Here is a 19909-nt window from a genome sequence, read left to right as displayed (position 1 = left end):
AACCAACTGAGTGTAAGAGTCGTGAATGTATGAAGCTAGGCAATAAAACCTGAGATTGGAATTATTTTAGGAGTATAAAAACACTCCAAAAACCTTTATATGAAGTCCCGTTAGTCATCATCACACACTGGTGACATTACATCTCTGCCATGTTCTGTGTCCTGTTGTCCCCTTCCAGGTTTAAGGTCCCCTCCCCTGGCCGTGTTATTTAGATTCCCCTGGTCGTTTGGTTCCTGTCTCTGCAGTTTCCCCAGTTGTCATTTATTTAGATTAGGCATTTCTTTGCTCCCCAGCCCTCCAGTGTCTTCAGTTCAGCTGTTTTCAGGTTATTTAGTTCACTCATTTCAGTTCTCTTAGACCAATCCCCCCGAGCTCTCCAGTTTGTCACTCTGTGGTTTTTGTTCAGTTTTATTTAGTTTAGCTATCTTCCAGTTATGCTTTGAATTGTTTATTGTCATTAAGCCTTCTAGTTTAATCTGTTAGGTTTTTCATTTAGATTCAGTTTAGTTAGTGGTCTCTTGTTTTCTATTTTGCCCATTTAGCTTATTAGTCTCACCTGCTGCTCACTAGCAATGACTCCCTACACACCTGCTCCCTGTTTCCCTATCACTCCTCTATGTATGCGTAGAAAATCCCTGGGGTGTTTCTCAATGTCAAAGCACCTGTCATCGCAAGGCGATGTCTTGCGAGGCCAGGCGCCCTGCTTACGAAAACACTGTCTTTCCTTGGTCAAAGAAAGTGGTTAAATGGAACAGACTTGCATCACGTGACCGCGGCTTCCACGGCGGTCACGTAACATCATGTGACACGGGAGATAACATTAAATTTTATACATATAAGTTTCAATATAAATATAAAACGAGCCTTTTACTTTTTAAAATGTTTATATGTTTGGTAAATTAAATATGTAGGCGAGTTATTACCTGCTAGCCACCGAAGCTGCAACTACTAAGCAACTAACCAACCATAGATAACTTCTCTGGATCTTAAACAACCTTTTAAATTAGTTGAGTTACTTTTAAACTTGAAATTTGTCCCCAAAGGAGCTGCAGGCTTCTGATCACCATCCTTTTGAAAATGCTGTGGTGTGTTCTGGGACATTTTTGACCAAGGCTAGGCTACAAAACACCTCCTGTGTATCCTTGCTCAGCTAGCTAAACAGCTAACAAACGGAGAACACACTCCTTGGCAGAACGTGAACATTGGAACACGCCTTGGCGGTTCTTCTCTCCAAGGCAACCGAGGCAGGGCCAAGACATCAAGGCGAGGTTCCTTGGCTTTGAGAAACACCCCTGGTCTTGTCTGTCTGTTGGTTCATTGTTCTTCTCAGCATTATTTGTTGCCTCCTGTGCCTCCTGTTTTTAGTTTTTATTATTGCCTCTCGTGAGATCTCAAACCTGATTTGGCTCCTATGTTTTCCCTGAGCCTTTTGGACTTCCCTCATCGCTCCTAAATAAAAGGATCTGGGTAAACTGCATTTGGGTACTAATCTCTATCCAACATGACAATCTCTGCATTTGACCCATCCCCGTGGGGAGCTGTGAGCTGCAGCCGTGGCTGTGCTCGAGAACTATTTGATGGTTTAACCACCCAGTCCAACTTCTCACAGCTGAGTGTCAAGCAGGGAGGTACTGGGTCCCATTTTTTAAGTCTTTGGTATGACCCAACCAGTTTGAACTCCGATCTCCCAGTCCCAGTAGAATTTTCAAAAGTTGCTACAACCACACAAAATTGTTTAGAAAAGTTACCTTTGCAAGAAAAGTGCCAGTGATGAAGATCTCCATCACCATGGTGAGGACCAGTTGGACGATAAGGAGGACTATAGCTACAGGACACTCCTCCGTGATGCACCGGAAACCATAACCAATTGTGGTTTGGGACTCCAACGAGTAGAGGAAGGCTCCTGTGAGGGTCTTCACCTCCATCACACAAGGTGTGTGATTAGAGGGAGGGTCAAACTCTGGACAATGGATCAGAAATTCAGGAAATCTTTTAAGGAACTCTTAAGAAAATCTTCTGTGGGGTTTACTCATTCAGTCAAATCACATCATAGCTGGGCTTTTTTCTACTTTATAGATCGAAACATTATAAATACCATTTTATGACGACTGATTGGTGTGAAATGGATATCATTCATTACAAGTTTCACAAGATCTATGATTTATTATGTAGGACGTGTTTGTAGGAAAGCCTTCTAAATGAAGAAAGACATGTTGTATACAAATAGGACATTTAAAGCTGTGGTTCTCATGGACGTAATGTTCACTTTAGAAGTGGGGGGGGGGCACTGGGAGGGGGAGGGGGGTATCTTTACAGTATGCTCTAATGGGAAACAGGCTTCAACACAAACGGTTGTTTTCCGCTTGGTCCTAGAGCTCAACCAGTGTCAATTTAATATAGCGTAATATTGTTTTTGGATGGTAAAAAGAGCAGGGGTCAAAACTTGACTTTGGAAAAAAAAGGGGGGGGGACATGCCCTCCCTGACCCCCCCCCCCCCCCCCCCCCCCCCCCCAAATTATGTCCATGGTGGTTCTTCTCAAAATTATTTAATCATGTAATGATCAAGTGAGTGCAAACACTGAAATCCTTAAACTAATCTCCAGATTGTTTTTACAAAATGGATTTTGGATAACCAAAAAATGGTTTTAATCAAAATTGAAGTGCAAGAACAATCACAAAGTATAACCAAAGAATGTGTCTGTAGAGGAAAAAAGCATCTTTAAGTAAATCAAACCTTACTCACCTCTAGAGCATGGTGGGGTGAGTGTCATGGTTTGGTACTGTGTTCCATAGTGCTATTACACTAGAAGTACTTTACTGCTGACACATGTCATGTGGTTCTAAATTATTAGTCTGTTTTTCACTGTCTAGAATGGACCAATGAGCAAAACATTAGGAACCCTGATTTTCACCACCCTCCTTTCTTACCAATCAGGTCCCCGTGCGCCAGGGCCACAAGGTACCAAAGTACTCCAAACAGGAACCAGGTCCCAGCAAAGGTTGCAGAGAAGAGGAAGAACTTGTAGCGCCACTGCATGTCCAGGAAGGTTGTCCAAAGATCACGTAGGTACAATGCTCCTCTGCCGCTGACGTGCTGGATTCTGACATTGCTCCGTCCATCTTTAGAGAGGACTCTTCGTCTTTTACGCAAAGCATTAGTTCCTCCAGCCCCTGGTCCTCCTTCACCAACACCAGATCCTCCAGTACCACCTACAGAGCCCAGCAGGGGCTTGGCGATGTCTGTCTGTGTCTGGGAATGGCAAACCTTCTGAGGGGAGGAGCCTTCAGGAGAAGCGGGAGTGGCTGAAGTCATGGCTGGCGCTGCATGAGGTCGGAACCAAACAAAGAAACAGGAGAACGTTAAGAAAGGTGTAGAAAATGGGCTTAACAGGGAGAAGGGTTAAGGAATGATGAGCAGGGAAGAAAAGACCATGAATAGCAGGTTTTGTGATGAACAACAAAAGGCACATGAACGAGAACAATGTCTGAGTGGAACATGAGGGACAGAAAGGAACAATCAGTGGATTAAAGTAACATTTTATGTGTAACACTGGTGTGACTATCCACGCTGGTTCCTTTGGATCTCTACCAGAGACACACAGTTCAGCCAATATAAAAGCTACGGTTCTACAGACTTAAGGCACTGTAGCACTGGATCATTGACTTATTTATGAAAACAATGTGGGCTGAATCAAGATTTGTAAGTACTTCAGATAAAGACGACCCCAACCATGGATGGGAAACCAAACATTTGTTTTGTGTCTTTTTATTTTAGTAACAGAAATAATTACAGCTTTTAAATTCATTCTGAGTAATTCATTTTGGTAAATAAAATGTTAATGAACATTATTGCTTCAATTAAATTAGCATTTTAGCACTTTTGATGTAAAAGTTTCATCAAAAGATCAACATCGGGTTGGAGAAACCGAGAATAGTTCTGACAGCACTAATAAGCTAACGGCTAACCTGAGTGGGTCCAGGATCAAAGTGGACTGCTGCTATTGGACAAAAACAATGTAGATCATGACATTTTAATTTTTACAACTTTTTTGAAATTAATCTAATTATTGCAAAAAAAAAAAGAAAAAAGAAGGCTGGAGCACTCAAAGTGACAAAAGATTTGTTAGGTGCAAGCACAAAAAGAGACTAACGTTTCGACGTGTTACTCTGACAGAGACACCTGCGGGTGTCTTTTTTTGTGCTTGCACCTATTAAATCTTTTGTCACTTTGAGTGCTCCAGCCTTCTTTTTGCCGTTTTGAAAATTGTTCTTTGCTGTGGAGCACCAACTGTTGACTGGATTAAGCGCAGACGATCATGGAAGTGAATCATCTAATTATTGCTTCAATTTTTTGTTGTTGTTTTGTTTTGTTTTTGTAATTACATCACAGCGCTCTATCGGCTTTGTGGGCCAATCATAGTGCTCTATTGGTCTGGTGGGCAGGGTGATGCGACAGAGCGGAACAAGATGGTGACAGCTCGTTTAAACATTTTTACATCAAATTTGGACTATTAGGACTTGGGCTTTATTAGAATCAGGAGCAGATAGATGTATTTAAATCCTTGATTTAGAAAAAAAAAGATGTATTTCGCTCTCTTCAACAGCGGACTGCCTCGTTTACAGACATCTGTTACGTTAAGTATGTCACGTTGTTTGTAGTCTAGTAGCAACCGTAGAATCCGCCCCAGAGCCGTCAATGGAGCATTGCCAGACTGAATAATGTATTTATTTAGTCTGGCTTGCCAGGCTAGGTTTCCTTTATTTTTCATAATGATTTTCATGTGACAAAAAACACAACCCTTTGATCTAAGAGCAGGTTAAATAAATCAGGTGTATTCAGCTGCTGTTACACTTTCTTCATCTTGCTCTTCTTTTCTTTTTCTCTCCTCTCCCAAATAGCTCTTTGGTCTTCATTCTCTCTGCTTTCCAGAGCAAATAAAACAATCCCTAAAACAGCACAACCCAAACAAAAGGCCTAAACTGGGACGATCTGATACACTCTGTCCCTTCCTGTCCTTCCTGACCCTTGTCTCGCCTCCCTCCACGCTACAGCTCACACCGACTGGATGAATAGAGAGCTGTGTTGAGCTCTGTGCTGTGAATACTAAGATGTGAGAGGTGTGGTCAGGATCAGGAGCATGTGATTGGACTCGGCCCTCTCCAGCTGACCTCTGAACCCGACAGTGCTCCTACCCACACTTACAGAAAACATACACTTGTGTATGAACATATACAGCAGTCGAACGGTCGTACAATAGTGTTTATTGTTCAGAGGAATGTTTGGTTTTCAAAGACAAAACCTTTTAACACAAAATGTGTTAGAAACAGAAACACTTCTTTGTACGCTTCATGATTCCGGATAAAACTAGTGAAAATATAAAATTCTCTTATTCCGCTTTTTACAATGTCTTATATTTTTGTCTCAAATGATGACTCCCAAAGATTCTAGTAACTGACTCAGAAATGTGATGAATCAACAACTCAAGATGTCTTTCATTGTTTATTTTATCATGTGATAAAATAATACTTGGTCCAGAACTCTGCAGCGAGGCTCCTAACTGGAGAAAACAGAGGAGCACACATCACTCCTATCCTAATGTCAGGCACTGGTTACCCATTTAATTTAGAATGTCTTTCTTTGTTTATTTTATCATGTTTTAATTTCTCTCCTAAAGCACGCTAATTACAATCACTTCCCAATGCTCTCTGGGTTAAAGATGGTTCAATGGTGCAACATTTAAAAAAACAAGAGGCTGAACAACTATGTGGGTTATTACAACATATAGTCTATAATCTTCATCTTTTTTCTTATTTAACACAGCGAAGTAATTAGATGTTTTTTTTTTATCTTCAGCTGACAGAACTTCCGCCTTTGTCAGAGCCGCCGGCTCTGGGGAGGCTCTGACGAAGACATTAAAAATGTGTCATATACAGTATGTTGATGCTCATCTGTGAAGCAGACGGGTTCTGACTGTGGTCTGTGCCTATGCACCAAACTACAGTTCAGACTACCCAGAGGGGGTGCTGGAGAGCGTTCCTTCCAGTGACTCCCTAATTCTCCTGGGGGACTTTTAACGCTCACGTGGGCAGTGACAGTGAGACCCGGAGAGGTGTGGTTGGGAGGAACGGCCCCCCGATCTGAATTTGAGTGGTGTTTTGTTATTGGACTTATGTGCCAGTCATGGATTGTCCATAATGAACACCATGTTCAGACATGAAGGTGTCCATATGTGCTCTTGGCACCAGGATCGACTTTGTTGTTGTTTCATCTGAACTGCGGCCGCATGTCTTGGACACTCGGGTGAAGAGAGGGACCGAGCTGTCTACTGACCACTACCTGGTGGTGAGTTGGCTCAGATGGTGGGGGAGGATGTCGGTCAGATCAGGCAGGCCCAAACGTATCGCGAGGGTCTCTGGGAACATCTGGCAGAGTCTCCTGTCAGAAGGAGCTTCAATTCCCACCTCTGACAGAACTTCCAAAATGTTCCGGGGGAGGCGGGGAACACTGAGTCTGAATGGACCCTGTTCCATGCCTCTATTGTTGAGGTGGCTGACCATCGCTATGGTCGCAGGATCGTCGGTGCCTGTCGTGGTGGTAACCCCCGAACCCGCTGGTGGACACCAGCAGTTAGGGATGCTGTCAAGCTGAAGAAAGAGTCCTATCAGATCTTTTTGGCCTGTGGGACTCCAGAGGCAGCTGACGGGTCCCGGCAGTCCAAGCGGAACGCGGCTCGGGTGGTCGCCAAGGCAAAAACCCGGGCATGGGAGGAGTTTGGTGAGACCATGGAGCAAGACTTCCGTACGGCTTCGAGGAGATTCTGGTCCACTATCCAGCGCCTCAGGGGGGAAAGCAGTGCGCTACTAACACTATCTATAGTGGGGACGGTGTGCTGCTGACCTCTACTCAGGACGTTGTGGATCGGTGGGCAGAATACTTCGAAGACCTCCTCAATCCCACTGACACGTCTTCCAGTGAGGAAGCAGAGTCTGGGGACTTTGAGTTTAATCTCTGGTGCTGAGGTCACTGAGGTGGTTAAAAAGCTCCTCTGTGGCAAGGCTCCAGGGGTAGATGAGATCCGCCCAGAGTTCCTTAAGGCTCTGGATGTTGTGGGGCTGTGTTGCAATATCGCATGGACATCATGGGCAGTCCCACTGGACTGACAGACCGGGGTGGTGGTTCCCTTATTTAAAAAGGGCGACCACAGGATGTGCTCCAACTACAGGGGGATCACACTCCTGAGCCTTCCTGGTAAGGTCTATTCAGGGGTTCTGGAGAGGAGGGTCCGTTGGATTGCTGAACCTCAGATTCAGGAGGAGCAATGTGGTTTTCGTCCTGGCCGTGGAACTAATTAAAAATGAAATACTGGAATCATATATGTGCAAATCAGTTATATAAAAAATAAATAGATAAATAAAGCTATAGAAGATGTGTGTAGGTGTATTCATGTGTGTATGTATAAATATGTTTGTATGTTTGTTTATGTGTCTATGTAGTGGATACGTGTGTATATCTATATGAATTTGTATATATGAAGTATGTGCGACCATATGGGCATGTGATGCACTTTAATGTATATATATGTATGAATAGGTATATGTGCAAAAATCCTTTTGCTTTTAGAATTATTATTACTATTAATTTTTTTCTTTTTTCTTTACAAATTGAACTCCAGTCAAGCAATTACTTTGTATAGGCTAATTATTTATAATTATTGTTATTTCAGTGTAAAAATGTCATTTTAGTTAAAAAGGGGCAGATAACAACTTAACTTTTCTTCTTTCTGTTCCCTTTTCATTTTCTTGGCTTGAGATACCTCATTTTATTGTTAGTATTGTTTTTTTTTCTATTTCAATAATAAATGAAATAAAAGATTTAAAAAAAAACACTGGACCAGGTCTATACCCTTAGGAAGATCCTGGAGGGTGCGTGGGAATTTGCCCAACCAGTCTACATGTGTTTTGTGGATTTGGAGAAGGCGTTTGACCGTGTCCCTCGGGGGGCCCTGTGGGGGGTACTCCGGGAGTATGGGGTACCAGGCACTCTGATATGGGCTGTTAGGTCCCTGTATGACCGGTGTCAGAGCTTGGTCCGCATTGCCAGCAGTAAGTCGGGCTCGTTCCCAGTGAGAGTTGGACTCCGCCAAGGCTGCCCTTTGTCACTGATTCTGTTCATAACCTTCATGGACAGGATTTCTAGGTGCAGCCAAGGTGTGGAGGGCATCCGTTTTGGTGGCCTGAGGATCAGGTCTCTGCTTTTTGCAGATGATGTGGTCCTGTTGGAGATTGGTGCTGCATCTGCAGTGATGCGGGGGTTGTACCGGTCTGTTGTGGTGAAGAGAGAGCTGAGTCGGAAGGCGAAGCTCTGAATTTACCGGTTGTTCTACGTTCCTACCCTCACCTATGGTCATGAGCTTTGGGTAGTGACCGAAAGAACGAGATTGCGGATACAAGCGGCCGAAATGAGTTTTCTCTGAAGAGTGGCTGGGCTCTCCCTTAGAGATAGGGTGAGAAGCTCGGCCATCCGGGAGGGGCTCGGAGTAGACCCGCTGCTCCTCCACATCGAAAGGAGCCAGTTGAGGTGGCTCGGGCATCTGGTCAGGATGCCTCCTGGACGCCTCCTTGGCAAGGCCGGATTAACCATATGGGCAACTGAGCAATTGCCCAGGGGCCGACGAACTCTAAAGGGCCCAGGGCAGCAAGGGCACGAGCAAAATACTGTATCTGTAATCTCCCACTTTATATTAAACTAGGGTGATCATACGTCCTCTTTTCCCCGGACATGTCCACTTTTCACTCTCTGTCCGGCATCCGGGGGGTTCTTGTATTGATGATAATGTCCGGTTTTTCATCCAGGAGCAGGGATCAAATTATGGAGGAGCTGGAAATCCTATGCATCCAGGGGATCCGGAAAAAACGTTTTCTACCTATTTTACATCATTCATGGACTATTTTGAGCAGAAAGCGGCAGAGCGATGATCGTTGGTGTTCAGCGCTCCCGGCTGCTGCGCCCAGCTCATGGTCCATTCTCAAAGTGGCACAACCAAAAAACTATAATTTACACACGATTGTTCATGTCCGCACATGTTCTCTACTTTCTGTCTTATTTGTGCCAGAAGCGCTCTGCTACTGCGGAGCTCATCACGCGCTGGGAGTGAGAATGTGTTGCATCAGCTGTGCTGCGGTGATTTCACCTCACTGACGCAGCATTGAAACGCACTCTCCGCTTTGCGGTCAGGAGATCCCTTTGATCTGCTCAAAAGGAACTGATGAGGTGAAAAAGTAAGAATCCAGGCAGCAGTTTTTCTGGAGAGTTTAGAGGAGATGCAGGAAGATGAGAGACAGACAGGACAGTAAATAGTTAAATAAAAACAAGAAAACAAAACAAAGTGTTGAAAAGTAAAATGTAGGTAGATTTATCTCCACTACACGTTTTTACCTGTATAAAACAATAATTTATACACATGTCATATTTATACATCTGATACAATTCAGATCACCTTCAAAACTCAGTCACACACCCAGGGCCGTTTCAAGGCATTTTGGGGGCCAAGGCAAAACAGTCCTCCTGTCACAGTGTCCCGATGGATCATGCGCCCTGGCTACTTGGCCAAGGGGATGTCCCTTTGGCTGACTGGTTAGTGCGCGTGACTCTCCCCCGGGAGTCTGGGGATCGAATCCTCCCCGGGCCCTCGTTTCTCCACCTTGCCACACTCATTATAAGAAGGGCTAAAGCCACCTCCACCTTCTGAGGAGACTGAGGTCCTTCTGAGTCAATTTCCATCTGCTAAAATCCTTTTATCACTCTGTTGTTGGTTCTGTTATTCACTCTGCTGTGGTCTGTTGGGGTGCAGGCAGCTCTGACCAAGACAGGAAGAGACTGAACAAGCTAGTAACCAAAGCTAGCTTGGTTCTGGGTTGCCAACTAATTTCAGTTGAGGAGATGCGTGAAAGGAAGATCCTGGGGAAGATGACTTCCATCTTCTCCCACCCACTGCATTATACCTTGAAGGTTATAGACAGAACACTATTGTAGGTCATTCATCCCCTCTGCAGTAACAGTTTATAATGTTTGTGTACCTTATGCTGGATAGTTCTGGAAACCCAAGTTTTCTTTTTAGTCATTGTTTATAGTGGTTGAAGGTTACAATAACAGCGTATTGCCTTTGTGTATTTACCTGTAATGTTGTTGTTGGGTTGTTTATTTTCTTCCTTTTCTCTAAGTGTATGTGCTGCTGTGAATTTCTTCACTGTGGGATCAATAAAGGCTATTCTATTATATTGTAACATAGAAACGTACACTTTAAGCAAGAAAATGTTGAATTAACCTAACCAACTTATGTCAACTGGTTAGACTAAACATAGTTGCTTAAATAAACAGAGTAATATACATTTAACATAAAGTCATATAACAATGTATATTACTATGTACATTTAAGTAAGTGGGTTTGGTAGAACCAGCTGACATAAGTTGGTTAGCTTAATTCAAGTGTTTAATTTCTTTATATTGTATTTGTCAGTCAGTCTTAGGGGCGACGGTGCCACAGGAGTTAAGTGCTCGCCCCGTAATCGGAAGGTTGCTGGTTCGAGTCCCGCTCAGTCTGTCGCTGTCGTTGTGTCCTTGGGCAAGACACTTAACCCACGTTGCCTGCTGGTGGTGGTCGGAGCGACTGGTGGCGCCAGTGCTCGGCAGCCTCGCCTCTGTCAGTGCGCCCCAGGGCAGCTGTGGCTACATTGTAGCTCATCCCCACCAGTGTGTGAATGGGTGAATGACTGATTGTGTTGTAAAGCGCCTTGGGGGGTCATAGGACTCTAGAAGGCGCTATATCAAATACAGGCCATTTACCATTTATAGCACAAGAGGAGGTGATCAATGAAAAGAAACAAAGATGCTGCCAAATCCAATTAGTAAAATGTATTTATAACTACAATGTGTGCTATGAATCAGGAGCTTGTTTATAATCTCTATGGAGGAGTAGAAAAAGTCAACAATGAGACTCAACGTAACATTTTTGATACCTTTTTCCTCCTGATGGTTTCACTGTCGGTGCCCGGCTGACTGACATGAGGTTTTAACCTAAGAGGATGACTGAACTCAAGGTTGTGATGTCTTCCTCCCTGCCTGTCGCTGCAGCCCTCATCTTCCCTCGGTCCCGTGTGCACAAGAATCCTTTGTTTTCAACCAGATGAAAGGGACAAAAGCCACCATTGAAAAATACGACTGGCTGGGCGAGTAAGTGAAAGAGAGCAAGTCAGACGGAGACAAGAGACCAGAACTGAGCGTTGTGTGTGTGTGTGTGTGTGTGTGTGTGTGTGTGTGTGTGTGTGTGTGTGTGTGTGTGTGTGTGTGTGTGTGTGTGTGTGTGTGTGTGTGTGTGTGTGTGTGTGTGTGTGTGTGTGAGAACAGAGCATCAGGTGACAAAAACAGAGACAGAGGAAGAAGAGGTGAGATGGATGGTGAAGATTTTAAAGGGGGAAGTATGTTGAGTGAAGGTGAGTTGACAAAAGCTTACTATTAGTATTCCAAAGGAGAAAGTAATCCCTTCCTCTCTGACTCCCTGTCTGCTGCTGGTGGAGCCCAAACTGAACGTGGGGTGACTGCTGCACCACAGCAGCCTCTGTAGCCGGGCTGAAAGGACAGTCTAAACACGAACACAGGCTGTGCCAACTTGGCATCTGCTCCACCAGCTCAAGACAACAGGAACACAAACTTACTGCTGCCAAACGCAGACGCACAAATGAGCTCTGTTGGATCTACGTTTCTTCATTAAGCAAAGGATTAAAGAATCTTCTTATTGGTGGAAAATGTCTTCTTTAGCAGCGCTTTGGGTGTCAAAACACCACCATTGCACCAATGCTCACACATCTGCAGACTGGAGAAAGGACTCAAAAGGATTCCACAGATGCTGGTTGTAAAAAGAACTGTTTATCAGTGACAGCATCTGGGTTTCCTGCTTCATGTTTTATAGACGGCAAATACGGTTTGGGATGCTTTCAAAGCTGGTTTCCACAAAAATCCTGATTCACGAATAATATAGTCAGATTTTATTTTCTTTCATTATTATTACTACTACTACTACTACTATTATAATTAGAATGGGAAAGTAGCAGTGATTTATAGGCTAAACAACCGGTAATAACTATTAAATGTTTAATAGTTGTTTTCAGCTTCCAGCTTTCTTGGTCCAGGTCAAGAGGGCAGCAAGTAGTTCCAGACCCTCATCTTCCGTTCAGCTCCTTTGGTGAGATCCAGAGGAATTCCTGGGCCAGCCAAGAGATCCCTTCAGAGTGTCCTGGGGTCTCCTCCCAGAAGGACACGCTGCACATGATGGGGCATCAGGTTCCAGCAGGATGGCAATGCTGGACCTCCTCACTGAAGTATACGACAATCCCCCGTTATGTATTTGTAAGCAACAAAACCTCTACAAAAATACAATTTATTTGTTTATTTATTTATTTATTTATTTATTTATTTATTTATTTATTTATTTAATATATTTATTATAAGAAAATGAAGACCCCACAAGTCAAAGTACGTCAGGTTGCTCCTTTTGATGAGGAGGAGCAGCAGCTCTGCTCCGAGTACCTCCTCCTTCTCCAAGATCTTTCCCTGAAGCTCGGCCAGCCAAGTAGGTGAAATTGTTTTGGTTGCCACTGATCCTAATGTTGTCCTTTGGTCCACACACAAAGCCAATTAAAATATGGATGAGCTGGTAAAATGAGATCCTGAGATATTTACTTCCCTTTAAGTATACAACCCCTCGGCTGACCCAGACAACTGACCCTTTTTGACCTCTGGTTTTGAGGGGCTGACTCTCATCCTATACTGTATGTATATATTACTTGATTGCGTGTCCGTGCACATGCACTATACGAAGTGGCGTGGCATTGTAAAAGGTGTGATCAGTTGCCTAAGTCCCTTTTCATCAGGGCTGTGCTGCCTTTAATTTTCTTGTTACACACACACACACGCACACACACACACACACATGCACACACAGCCTAGCCTAAGCAGAGTGTGGCTCGGGTGGTCGCGGAAGCAAAAACCCAGGCGTGGGAGGAGTTTGGTGAGACCACGGAGCTGGACGTTCGTTCAGCTTTGAGGATTATCTGGTCCACCATCCGGCGCCTCAGGAGGGGAAAGCAGTGCAATACCAACACTGTGTAGTGAGGGCAGTGTGCTGCTGACCTCCTCTCAGGATGTTGTGGATCAGTGGGCGGAGTACTTCAAATACCTCCTCATTCCCATCGGCACATCTTCCAGTGAGGAAGCAGAGTCTGGGGACTTTGGGTTGGACGCACCAATCTCTGGGGCTGAGGTCACTGAGTTTGTCAAAAAAAAACTCAGTGGAAAAGCTCTGGAGATCCACCCAGAGTTCCTTAAGGTTCTGGATGTCGTAGGGCTGTGTTGGCTGATGCCGCTCTACAATATCGGGGGCAGTTCCACTGGATTTGTACACTGGGGTGGTGGTCCCTCTATTTAAAAAGGGGGACCACAGAGTGTGTTCTAAAGGGATCACACTTCTGATCTATTAAGGCGCTCTGGAGAGAAGGGTCCCTCAGATTGTCGAACCTCAAATTCAGAAGGAACAATGCGTTTTTCGTCCAAGCTGTGAAACACCGGACCAGCTCTGTACCCTTAGGGGGATCCTGGCGTTAGATCGATAGGTGGATCGGTGCTGCATCTGTAGTGAAACGGGCGTTGTACCGATCTGTCGTGGTGAAGAGAGAGCTGAGCCGGATGACAAAGCTCTCGATTTACCAGGTCAATCTACGTTCCTACCCTCACCTATGGTCAACAGCTTTGGGTAGTGACCGAAAGAACGAGATCACGGATACAAGTGGCTAAAATTAGTTTTCTCCACAGGGTGTCTGAGCTCTCTCTTAAGATACGGTGAGAAGCTCGGTCATCTGTGAGGGGCTCGGAGTAGACCCGCTGCTCCTCCATTTCGAGAGGAGCCAGTTGAGGTGGCTCGGGCATCTGATTAGGATGCCTTCCTGGTGAGGTTTTCCAGGCACGGCCAACTGGAAAGATACCCAAGGGAAGACCCAGGACACACTGGAGGGACTATGTCTTCTCCCTGGCCAGGGAACACCTTGGGATTCCCACACAGGAGCTCGTCCAAGTAGCTGGGGGGAGAGATGTCCGGACCTCTCGACCTAGGCTGCTGACCCCGTGACCTAACTCTGGATGAGCGGCTGAAAATGGATGGATGAACAATAGCAAGCAAGGAGAAAGACAGCTGCATGTTTCCAAAAAGGTCTGTTTATCTTTTGTTCTGTTTACATCAGCTACAGGGTTTTAACAGGGAATGACGAACATTTACCAGCATGTGACTTTTATTTTGAAAGTTTTCGGATTGTCTGGTTTAATCTGAACTGCAAAGTTTGACGTGTTCTTGAAGCGCAGCGTGTAAAAAAAATAGACTCAAAACGTGACGTTGGGGGCGTGTCCACACCGTCACATTTTGCTGCCGGTGGAAAGGAACTCTTCCACTACAACGGCGGCTAACTGCCGCGTCGTTCGTTTTGCTGCTGTTTCGTGACACAAGAAGGGGTAAGTAATACAAACCTCATGTCAGTCATACAAAAGGCAAAAAATGAGAATTTTTTTTTCCTAGTGTGAAAGTTAAAGGGTTCAAATGAATTTCAAAACTGAGAACTCAAAATTCTTGTTTTTTTGTAACTAACTTTCTTTTATTATTGTTTTAAAATATTAGTGCTAGCTTGTAATAAAGCCTCCTAATTGGGGGCCTTTAAAGTTTCGTGTCCCAAGTATCAATTGTTTACATTCCCCAAACACAGCTACAGCTACAATCAAAACAGTTTAGATTGTAAACAAAGATATTTTTACATTTGAATACATTAAGATAAAATGCAGAAGAGCAGCCCTGTGTGAAAGTGCTGGCAGGGTGGAGGTTGTGAGTTCAAATTCCATTTAGGAAATTTAGTCTATAGCTTTATTTATTCCAGGGGTCCTCAACTACATTTGTTCAAGGGTTTTGTTCCAGCAGACACCAGTGAAGGCCAGACGCTCTTCTAAAACAAAGTTCAAATATCATGGTATCTTAATTTACAATGAATTGTATGCATGAAAGGTTCATTAACAAAACATTTACTGTCAAAAACTCTAATATTGTAATAGTGTAAGGTGGGGTAGGTCCACATAAGCTTCTTTGCTTCAGCCTACTCCATTTGAGGATTGTTGTTGAAATGTAGTGAAATTTGAAAGAATACAACAAATGTAACTGCTCAATGAATGTGCTAAATAAATAAAAAATAAAAACATTTGTTACAATTTAAAATGGCCTTGATTCCCATTTAAACTGTTTGATTGTGGTTCTGGTTGTGTTTGGAGAATGTAAACAGTTGTAGATGTTTGGGGCATTAAACTGTAAAGGCCCCCACTCGGGGGTGTTAGGGTTAAACAGGTGAAGAGCATCAGTGAGGTCGCTCTGGTTCTCCTCGTTGATGTTCCAAGAGACAAATGAGAACGTAAAGGTTCCAGATCTGTTATTAGTGCCATTTAAGAACAAGAAAGCTAATTAGTTTTAAATTGTTTTTTTATGTTTTTTCTTCTGATGTTTTTTGTTATGTTTTATCCAAAGAAATAAATGTGACATTAACTTGAACTCAGCGACCAAAAGGACCTCTCAGGCGCTAAACTCAAACCAGCCCAGGGTTTCATCAGTCAGATGTCCTTATTATGTCATAAAGTCATAAAAGTCCTCCTAAAATTAGTTCAAGAACATCTGTGAAGTGTTTTCTCAAATCAAATGTATGTAGATCTTGTACTTTTGTACATTTTTCTCTGACAAATAAATTTATTTTAATTTAAGAAACAAGAAGTGAATGTAGACAGCAGACATTTATCGCAACGTGCCTGCAGACTGCTCCCGTCTCTAAATATAAATCCACTTCTAACACTTCCTTAAACCAGTCCACTTCATGCCTAACAAGTCTGCAGAGTTACAAACACTGGGCTGAACCTATGAAACTCAATCACCCACGAGAGCCCAGAGCCATCCAGTGTGCAGGAGCCAAAGCTTTCCCCCCCCCAAACTGTAAATCAGACTTGCTCTACTGCCGCAGAAACTGAATGTTTCCGGTAGGAGTGAAAAGAGCGTCACACCTGCTTCGTTTGTCTTTAATTGGTTTTAAATCGTAGTTGTAATTCTGGCCTGAGAGCCATTCCACCTCTTGTGTAATCCACCTCTTTGTTTTGAGTAGAAACTGTAGTCAGAGAGCTAAGAGAAATGTTAAAAGCTGCTTCCACTGGGTCATGAGGGTCACCGTGGTAACCATACATCTGTGTCACACACTCTACAACAGGATTGTTTGTGCGACCAGCAAATAAAAAATGCAGAAAGGAAATCCTGAATCATATGTAGAAAAGTTTAATCTACAGTGCTTTTCTTTCTTTCTTTCTTTCTTTCTTTCTTTCTTCCTTCCTTCCTTCCTTTTGTTTCTAGTTTCAATTCTACAGGTTTTCTTTCACAACAACTATTTTGACTTTTAGAGCTTGAGAAAGCACAAGTTAGTTAGTGAGGGCTGCATTCCATTTAGCACAAACTCTTCTTGTCTGCAGTTTTGCAGAACAACCAGCACGAACAGCTGCATGTTTGGAACGCAGCCCTCCTTAAAACAACTGTGATTTGTCTTTTTCTAATTAAGCTTCCTCCTCAGCCCTCACACAGTACTGCCTCAGCGGCATTTACCACCATCATGGTATAGCTACTAATTCTAACTGAGCTGCACGTTTCAAATCAAAACATCACAACAGAAATGGAAGAGTAATGCACTTTACTTTCCTACAGCTCAGTGGCCTAGTGGTAGAGAGTCCGTCCTGAGACTGGGAGATCAGGATTCGATTCCTGGTCGGGTCAGACCAAAGACTTTGAAAAAATGGGACCCAATACCTCCCTGCTTGACACTCAGCATTAAGGGGTTGGATTGGGGGGGTTAAACCACCAAATAGTTCCCGAGCGCGGCTGTGTCTGCAGCTCACCGCTCCCCCAGCGGATGGGTCAAATGCGGAGAACAAATTTCGCACACACATCAGTGTGTGTGACAACTAATGGGACTTTAACTTTATTGACACTGCAAGAAATAAAATATTGAATTTACTTAAACTAGCTATGTTTACCAAAATACATTGTTATGTGTTTACATTTAAATAACTGATGGAACTGGTTGGCATAAAATCAACCTTTCTGTTTTTACAGTGTAGGCAGGTAAACTAGATGCTTTTCAGGATTCTAATCATTTTGCAATCCCAACACAACAGGTGCACTTCAAGTGTTTGCAGAATCTTCCTTCTTTTATCAGACTAAAACTAACAAAATAAGTTATTACATCACCTTGTTTATATTTACCAGATTCCCAGATAATGACTAATTTGGATTAAAGCAAGACAAATTATACATGATTAATATGTGCACATTAACAGGTTTGGTTGTCTTTCTTACCTTCTCTATTGACTTGTTACGGATGTTTACTTTGCCCACAGCTTGGACACCTTAAAGACCGTCTCAGTCCAGCAGACGGGTGTTCAGACGGACTAAAGCGTGGTGAGAAGAAGGACACAGAGCAAAACTTCAGGCTCTTGAACGAGTGGCGCTTGTTGACGGCTCACACATGTTTAGCATCGCCTTTCATCAAGTCATGGTCAGCGAAACCTGTCCGAGGGGAGACCTGGAAGTGGAGGATTACCCAGCGGTGGGTCAGTCAGTGCCTCCCAGCACGCTGGCACAGGCAGCACTGGTTCCGGCTCACTCTTACTGGATCATTATGTAATCGGATGAGCACAGTTTGCACTTTTTTCTCCTCCTTGTGCAACTGAAGCGGAGTGAAAGAGCGCCCTGTGCGTCCACTCGCAGGGACGTTTAAAAAAGCCCACTCCTCTGAGGCCTCCTCCCGCCTCACCCCCTCCTGCATCAACCCAAAAGTATTCAGATGGCCGCTGTTTCTCAACATTTTTAATTCATTAATGCAACTCTCCTCCCATGTTTCTCCTCCCACCCCCCCATCAGTGTGTGTTCTCTGACTGTACAGTATAAAAGGCCCTTTGTTGCAACAGAAAAAACTCCTCCGCTGTTTCAGCCTTTGTCAACTTTCTCATGTAAATGTTTGATGGCTAGATGACACCAGCCTGGAAGTTGGGGTGCTGGAATGAGGAGATTTACAAATCAAAGAATAAAACAGAAAGACTGGGCTCTATTCTTGTGCATCCGGCCATTTGTAGTTTCGTGTTTGCCGGGAGGCGAGTGGTGAATGGATAATCGGTGCATCTCTGTGAGGTGCTGCCACGTCCGCCTTCCTGCACAGAGGCGGCAACTTGGTGGAGTAAGGGCGAGGACAAATGATCCTGCTGTCCGTGAAACAGGATGAATTCATTCACCAAAGCCATCGCTCTGACACGGCGCCTGTGATCAAGTCATGTCGACGGTGTTGCATTTGTTTCACAACTTTTCCTAAAGGTGTTGCCATGTTGTGTTCCTGGAACCAGAGTGTGTTCACTCGTTTTAGCCTCCTCAGACCCTTGGTCCACACATGAGGACACTGGATCCCTGCACTGATATTTTATTCTCTTCAGCTTTAATGTTCTCTTTTTATTTCTTTTTTTTTATTTTTATTTTTTTAGGAAATTTTTCAGTATATGTATTTAATTTTATTTCACATCACAGCGAATGCAAATCCGGTTCTCAGGAGGTTAAGGGTTTACTGGAACCCACCACTAGGGGGAGCACTCCTACCGCTCTGGCTTCAGTAGCATTTTGATATTAACTTTTGCATTTCTGTGTGTGCATGCATCTAAAAGTGCATATTCACACATGGTGATATACACACGTTAGGGTTTATTACACGTCTTACATGTTCATCTTGTTTAGATTCTGTCTTCCCATCTCAGTATGTTTACTTCTGAAAACTATAGTATTTTATTCTGTTCAACTTAGACAATTGTTGATTGAAATAAATATTATTTTCCTATTATTAATTATTTAATGTAATAAAACCAATGTACATTTTTCAGTAAGTGTTAATAAATGCTGTTTTTCTATGCTTCCCAGACTAATATTATCCCAAACACCTCTAGAGCAAACTTTAATAGAACATCAAACAAAAGTCTCGGGGCGATTAGCGCTTCAATTTCATTTGTTAAGAAATTGCAAAAATAGTAACATCCATCCATTCGTTTTCATCCGCTTATCCGGAGTCGGGTCGCGGGGGCAGTAGCCTAAGGCGAGAGGCCCAGACTTCCCTCTCCCCAGCCACTTGGGCCAGCTCCTCCAGGGGAATCCCAAGGTGTTCCCTGGCCAGGTGAGAGACATAGTCCCTCCACCATGTCCTGGGTCTACCTTAAGATCTCCTCCCGGTTGGAAGTGCTCGGAAAAGATTGCAGGGAGGCGTCCAGGAGGCATCCTGACCAGATGCCCGAGCCACCTCAACTGGCTCATCTCGATGTGGAGGAGCAGCGGGTCTACTCCGAGTCCCTCCCGGATGACCGAGCTTCTCACCCTATCTCTACCCTGCGGAGAAAACTCATTTCGGCCGCTTGTATCCGCGATCTCGTTCTTTCGGTCACTACCCAAAGCTCATGACCATAGGTGAGGATAGGAACGTAGATCGGCCGGTAAATCGAGAGCTTCGCCTTCCGGCTCAGCTCTCTCTTCACCACGACAGACCGGTCTCACTACAGACGCAGCACCAGTCCACCTATCAATCTCATCTTTCCTGCACTTGTGAACAAGACCCCGAGACGTTAAACTCCTCCACATGAGGCAGGGGAATCATATTAGGTATAACTATTTTTCAGGCCATTATGATCATCCCTGTGACTCTAGTTGGTTGTTTTCAAGCAAGAAAGAGCCTGAAAGTCAAATTCATATTTCATGTCTTCAAAATAAAAAG

General features: G+C 43.9%; 1 protein-coding gene across 1 annotated transcript in view; it reads right to left on the bottom strand.

Annotated features, from left to right (window-relative positions):
- The window catches only part of kcnj10a (potassium inwardly rectifying channel subfamily J member 10a), a 30643-nt gene extending 12649 nt beyond the window's left edge, over positions 1-17994 (bottom strand). The window contains exons 1-3 of the mRNA XM_015946393.3: positions 17467-17994; positions 2930-3322; positions 1749-1960 (exon numbers count right to left, since the gene is read on the bottom strand). Of these exons, the coding sequence (XP_015801879.3) occupies positions 1749-1960; positions 2930-3314 (597 nt within the window). The 5' untranslated portion in view covers positions 3315-3322; positions 17467-17994. The remainder of the gene's footprint in view (positions 1-1748; positions 1961-2929; positions 3323-17466) is intronic.
- Positions 17995-19909: the final 1915 nt, after the last annotated feature.

Source organism: Nothobranchius furzeri, chromosome 2 (assembly GCF_043380555.1).
Source record: "Nothobranchius furzeri strain GRZ-AD chromosome 2, NfurGRZ-RIMD1, whole genome shotgun sequence".
Taxonomy (NCBI): Eukaryota; Metazoa; Chordata; class Actinopteri; order Cyprinodontiformes; family Nothobranchiidae; genus Nothobranchius; species Nothobranchius furzeri.
Note: the sequence above shows the minus strand (reverse complement) of the source record. Positions and strands in the feature narration are given on the sequence as shown.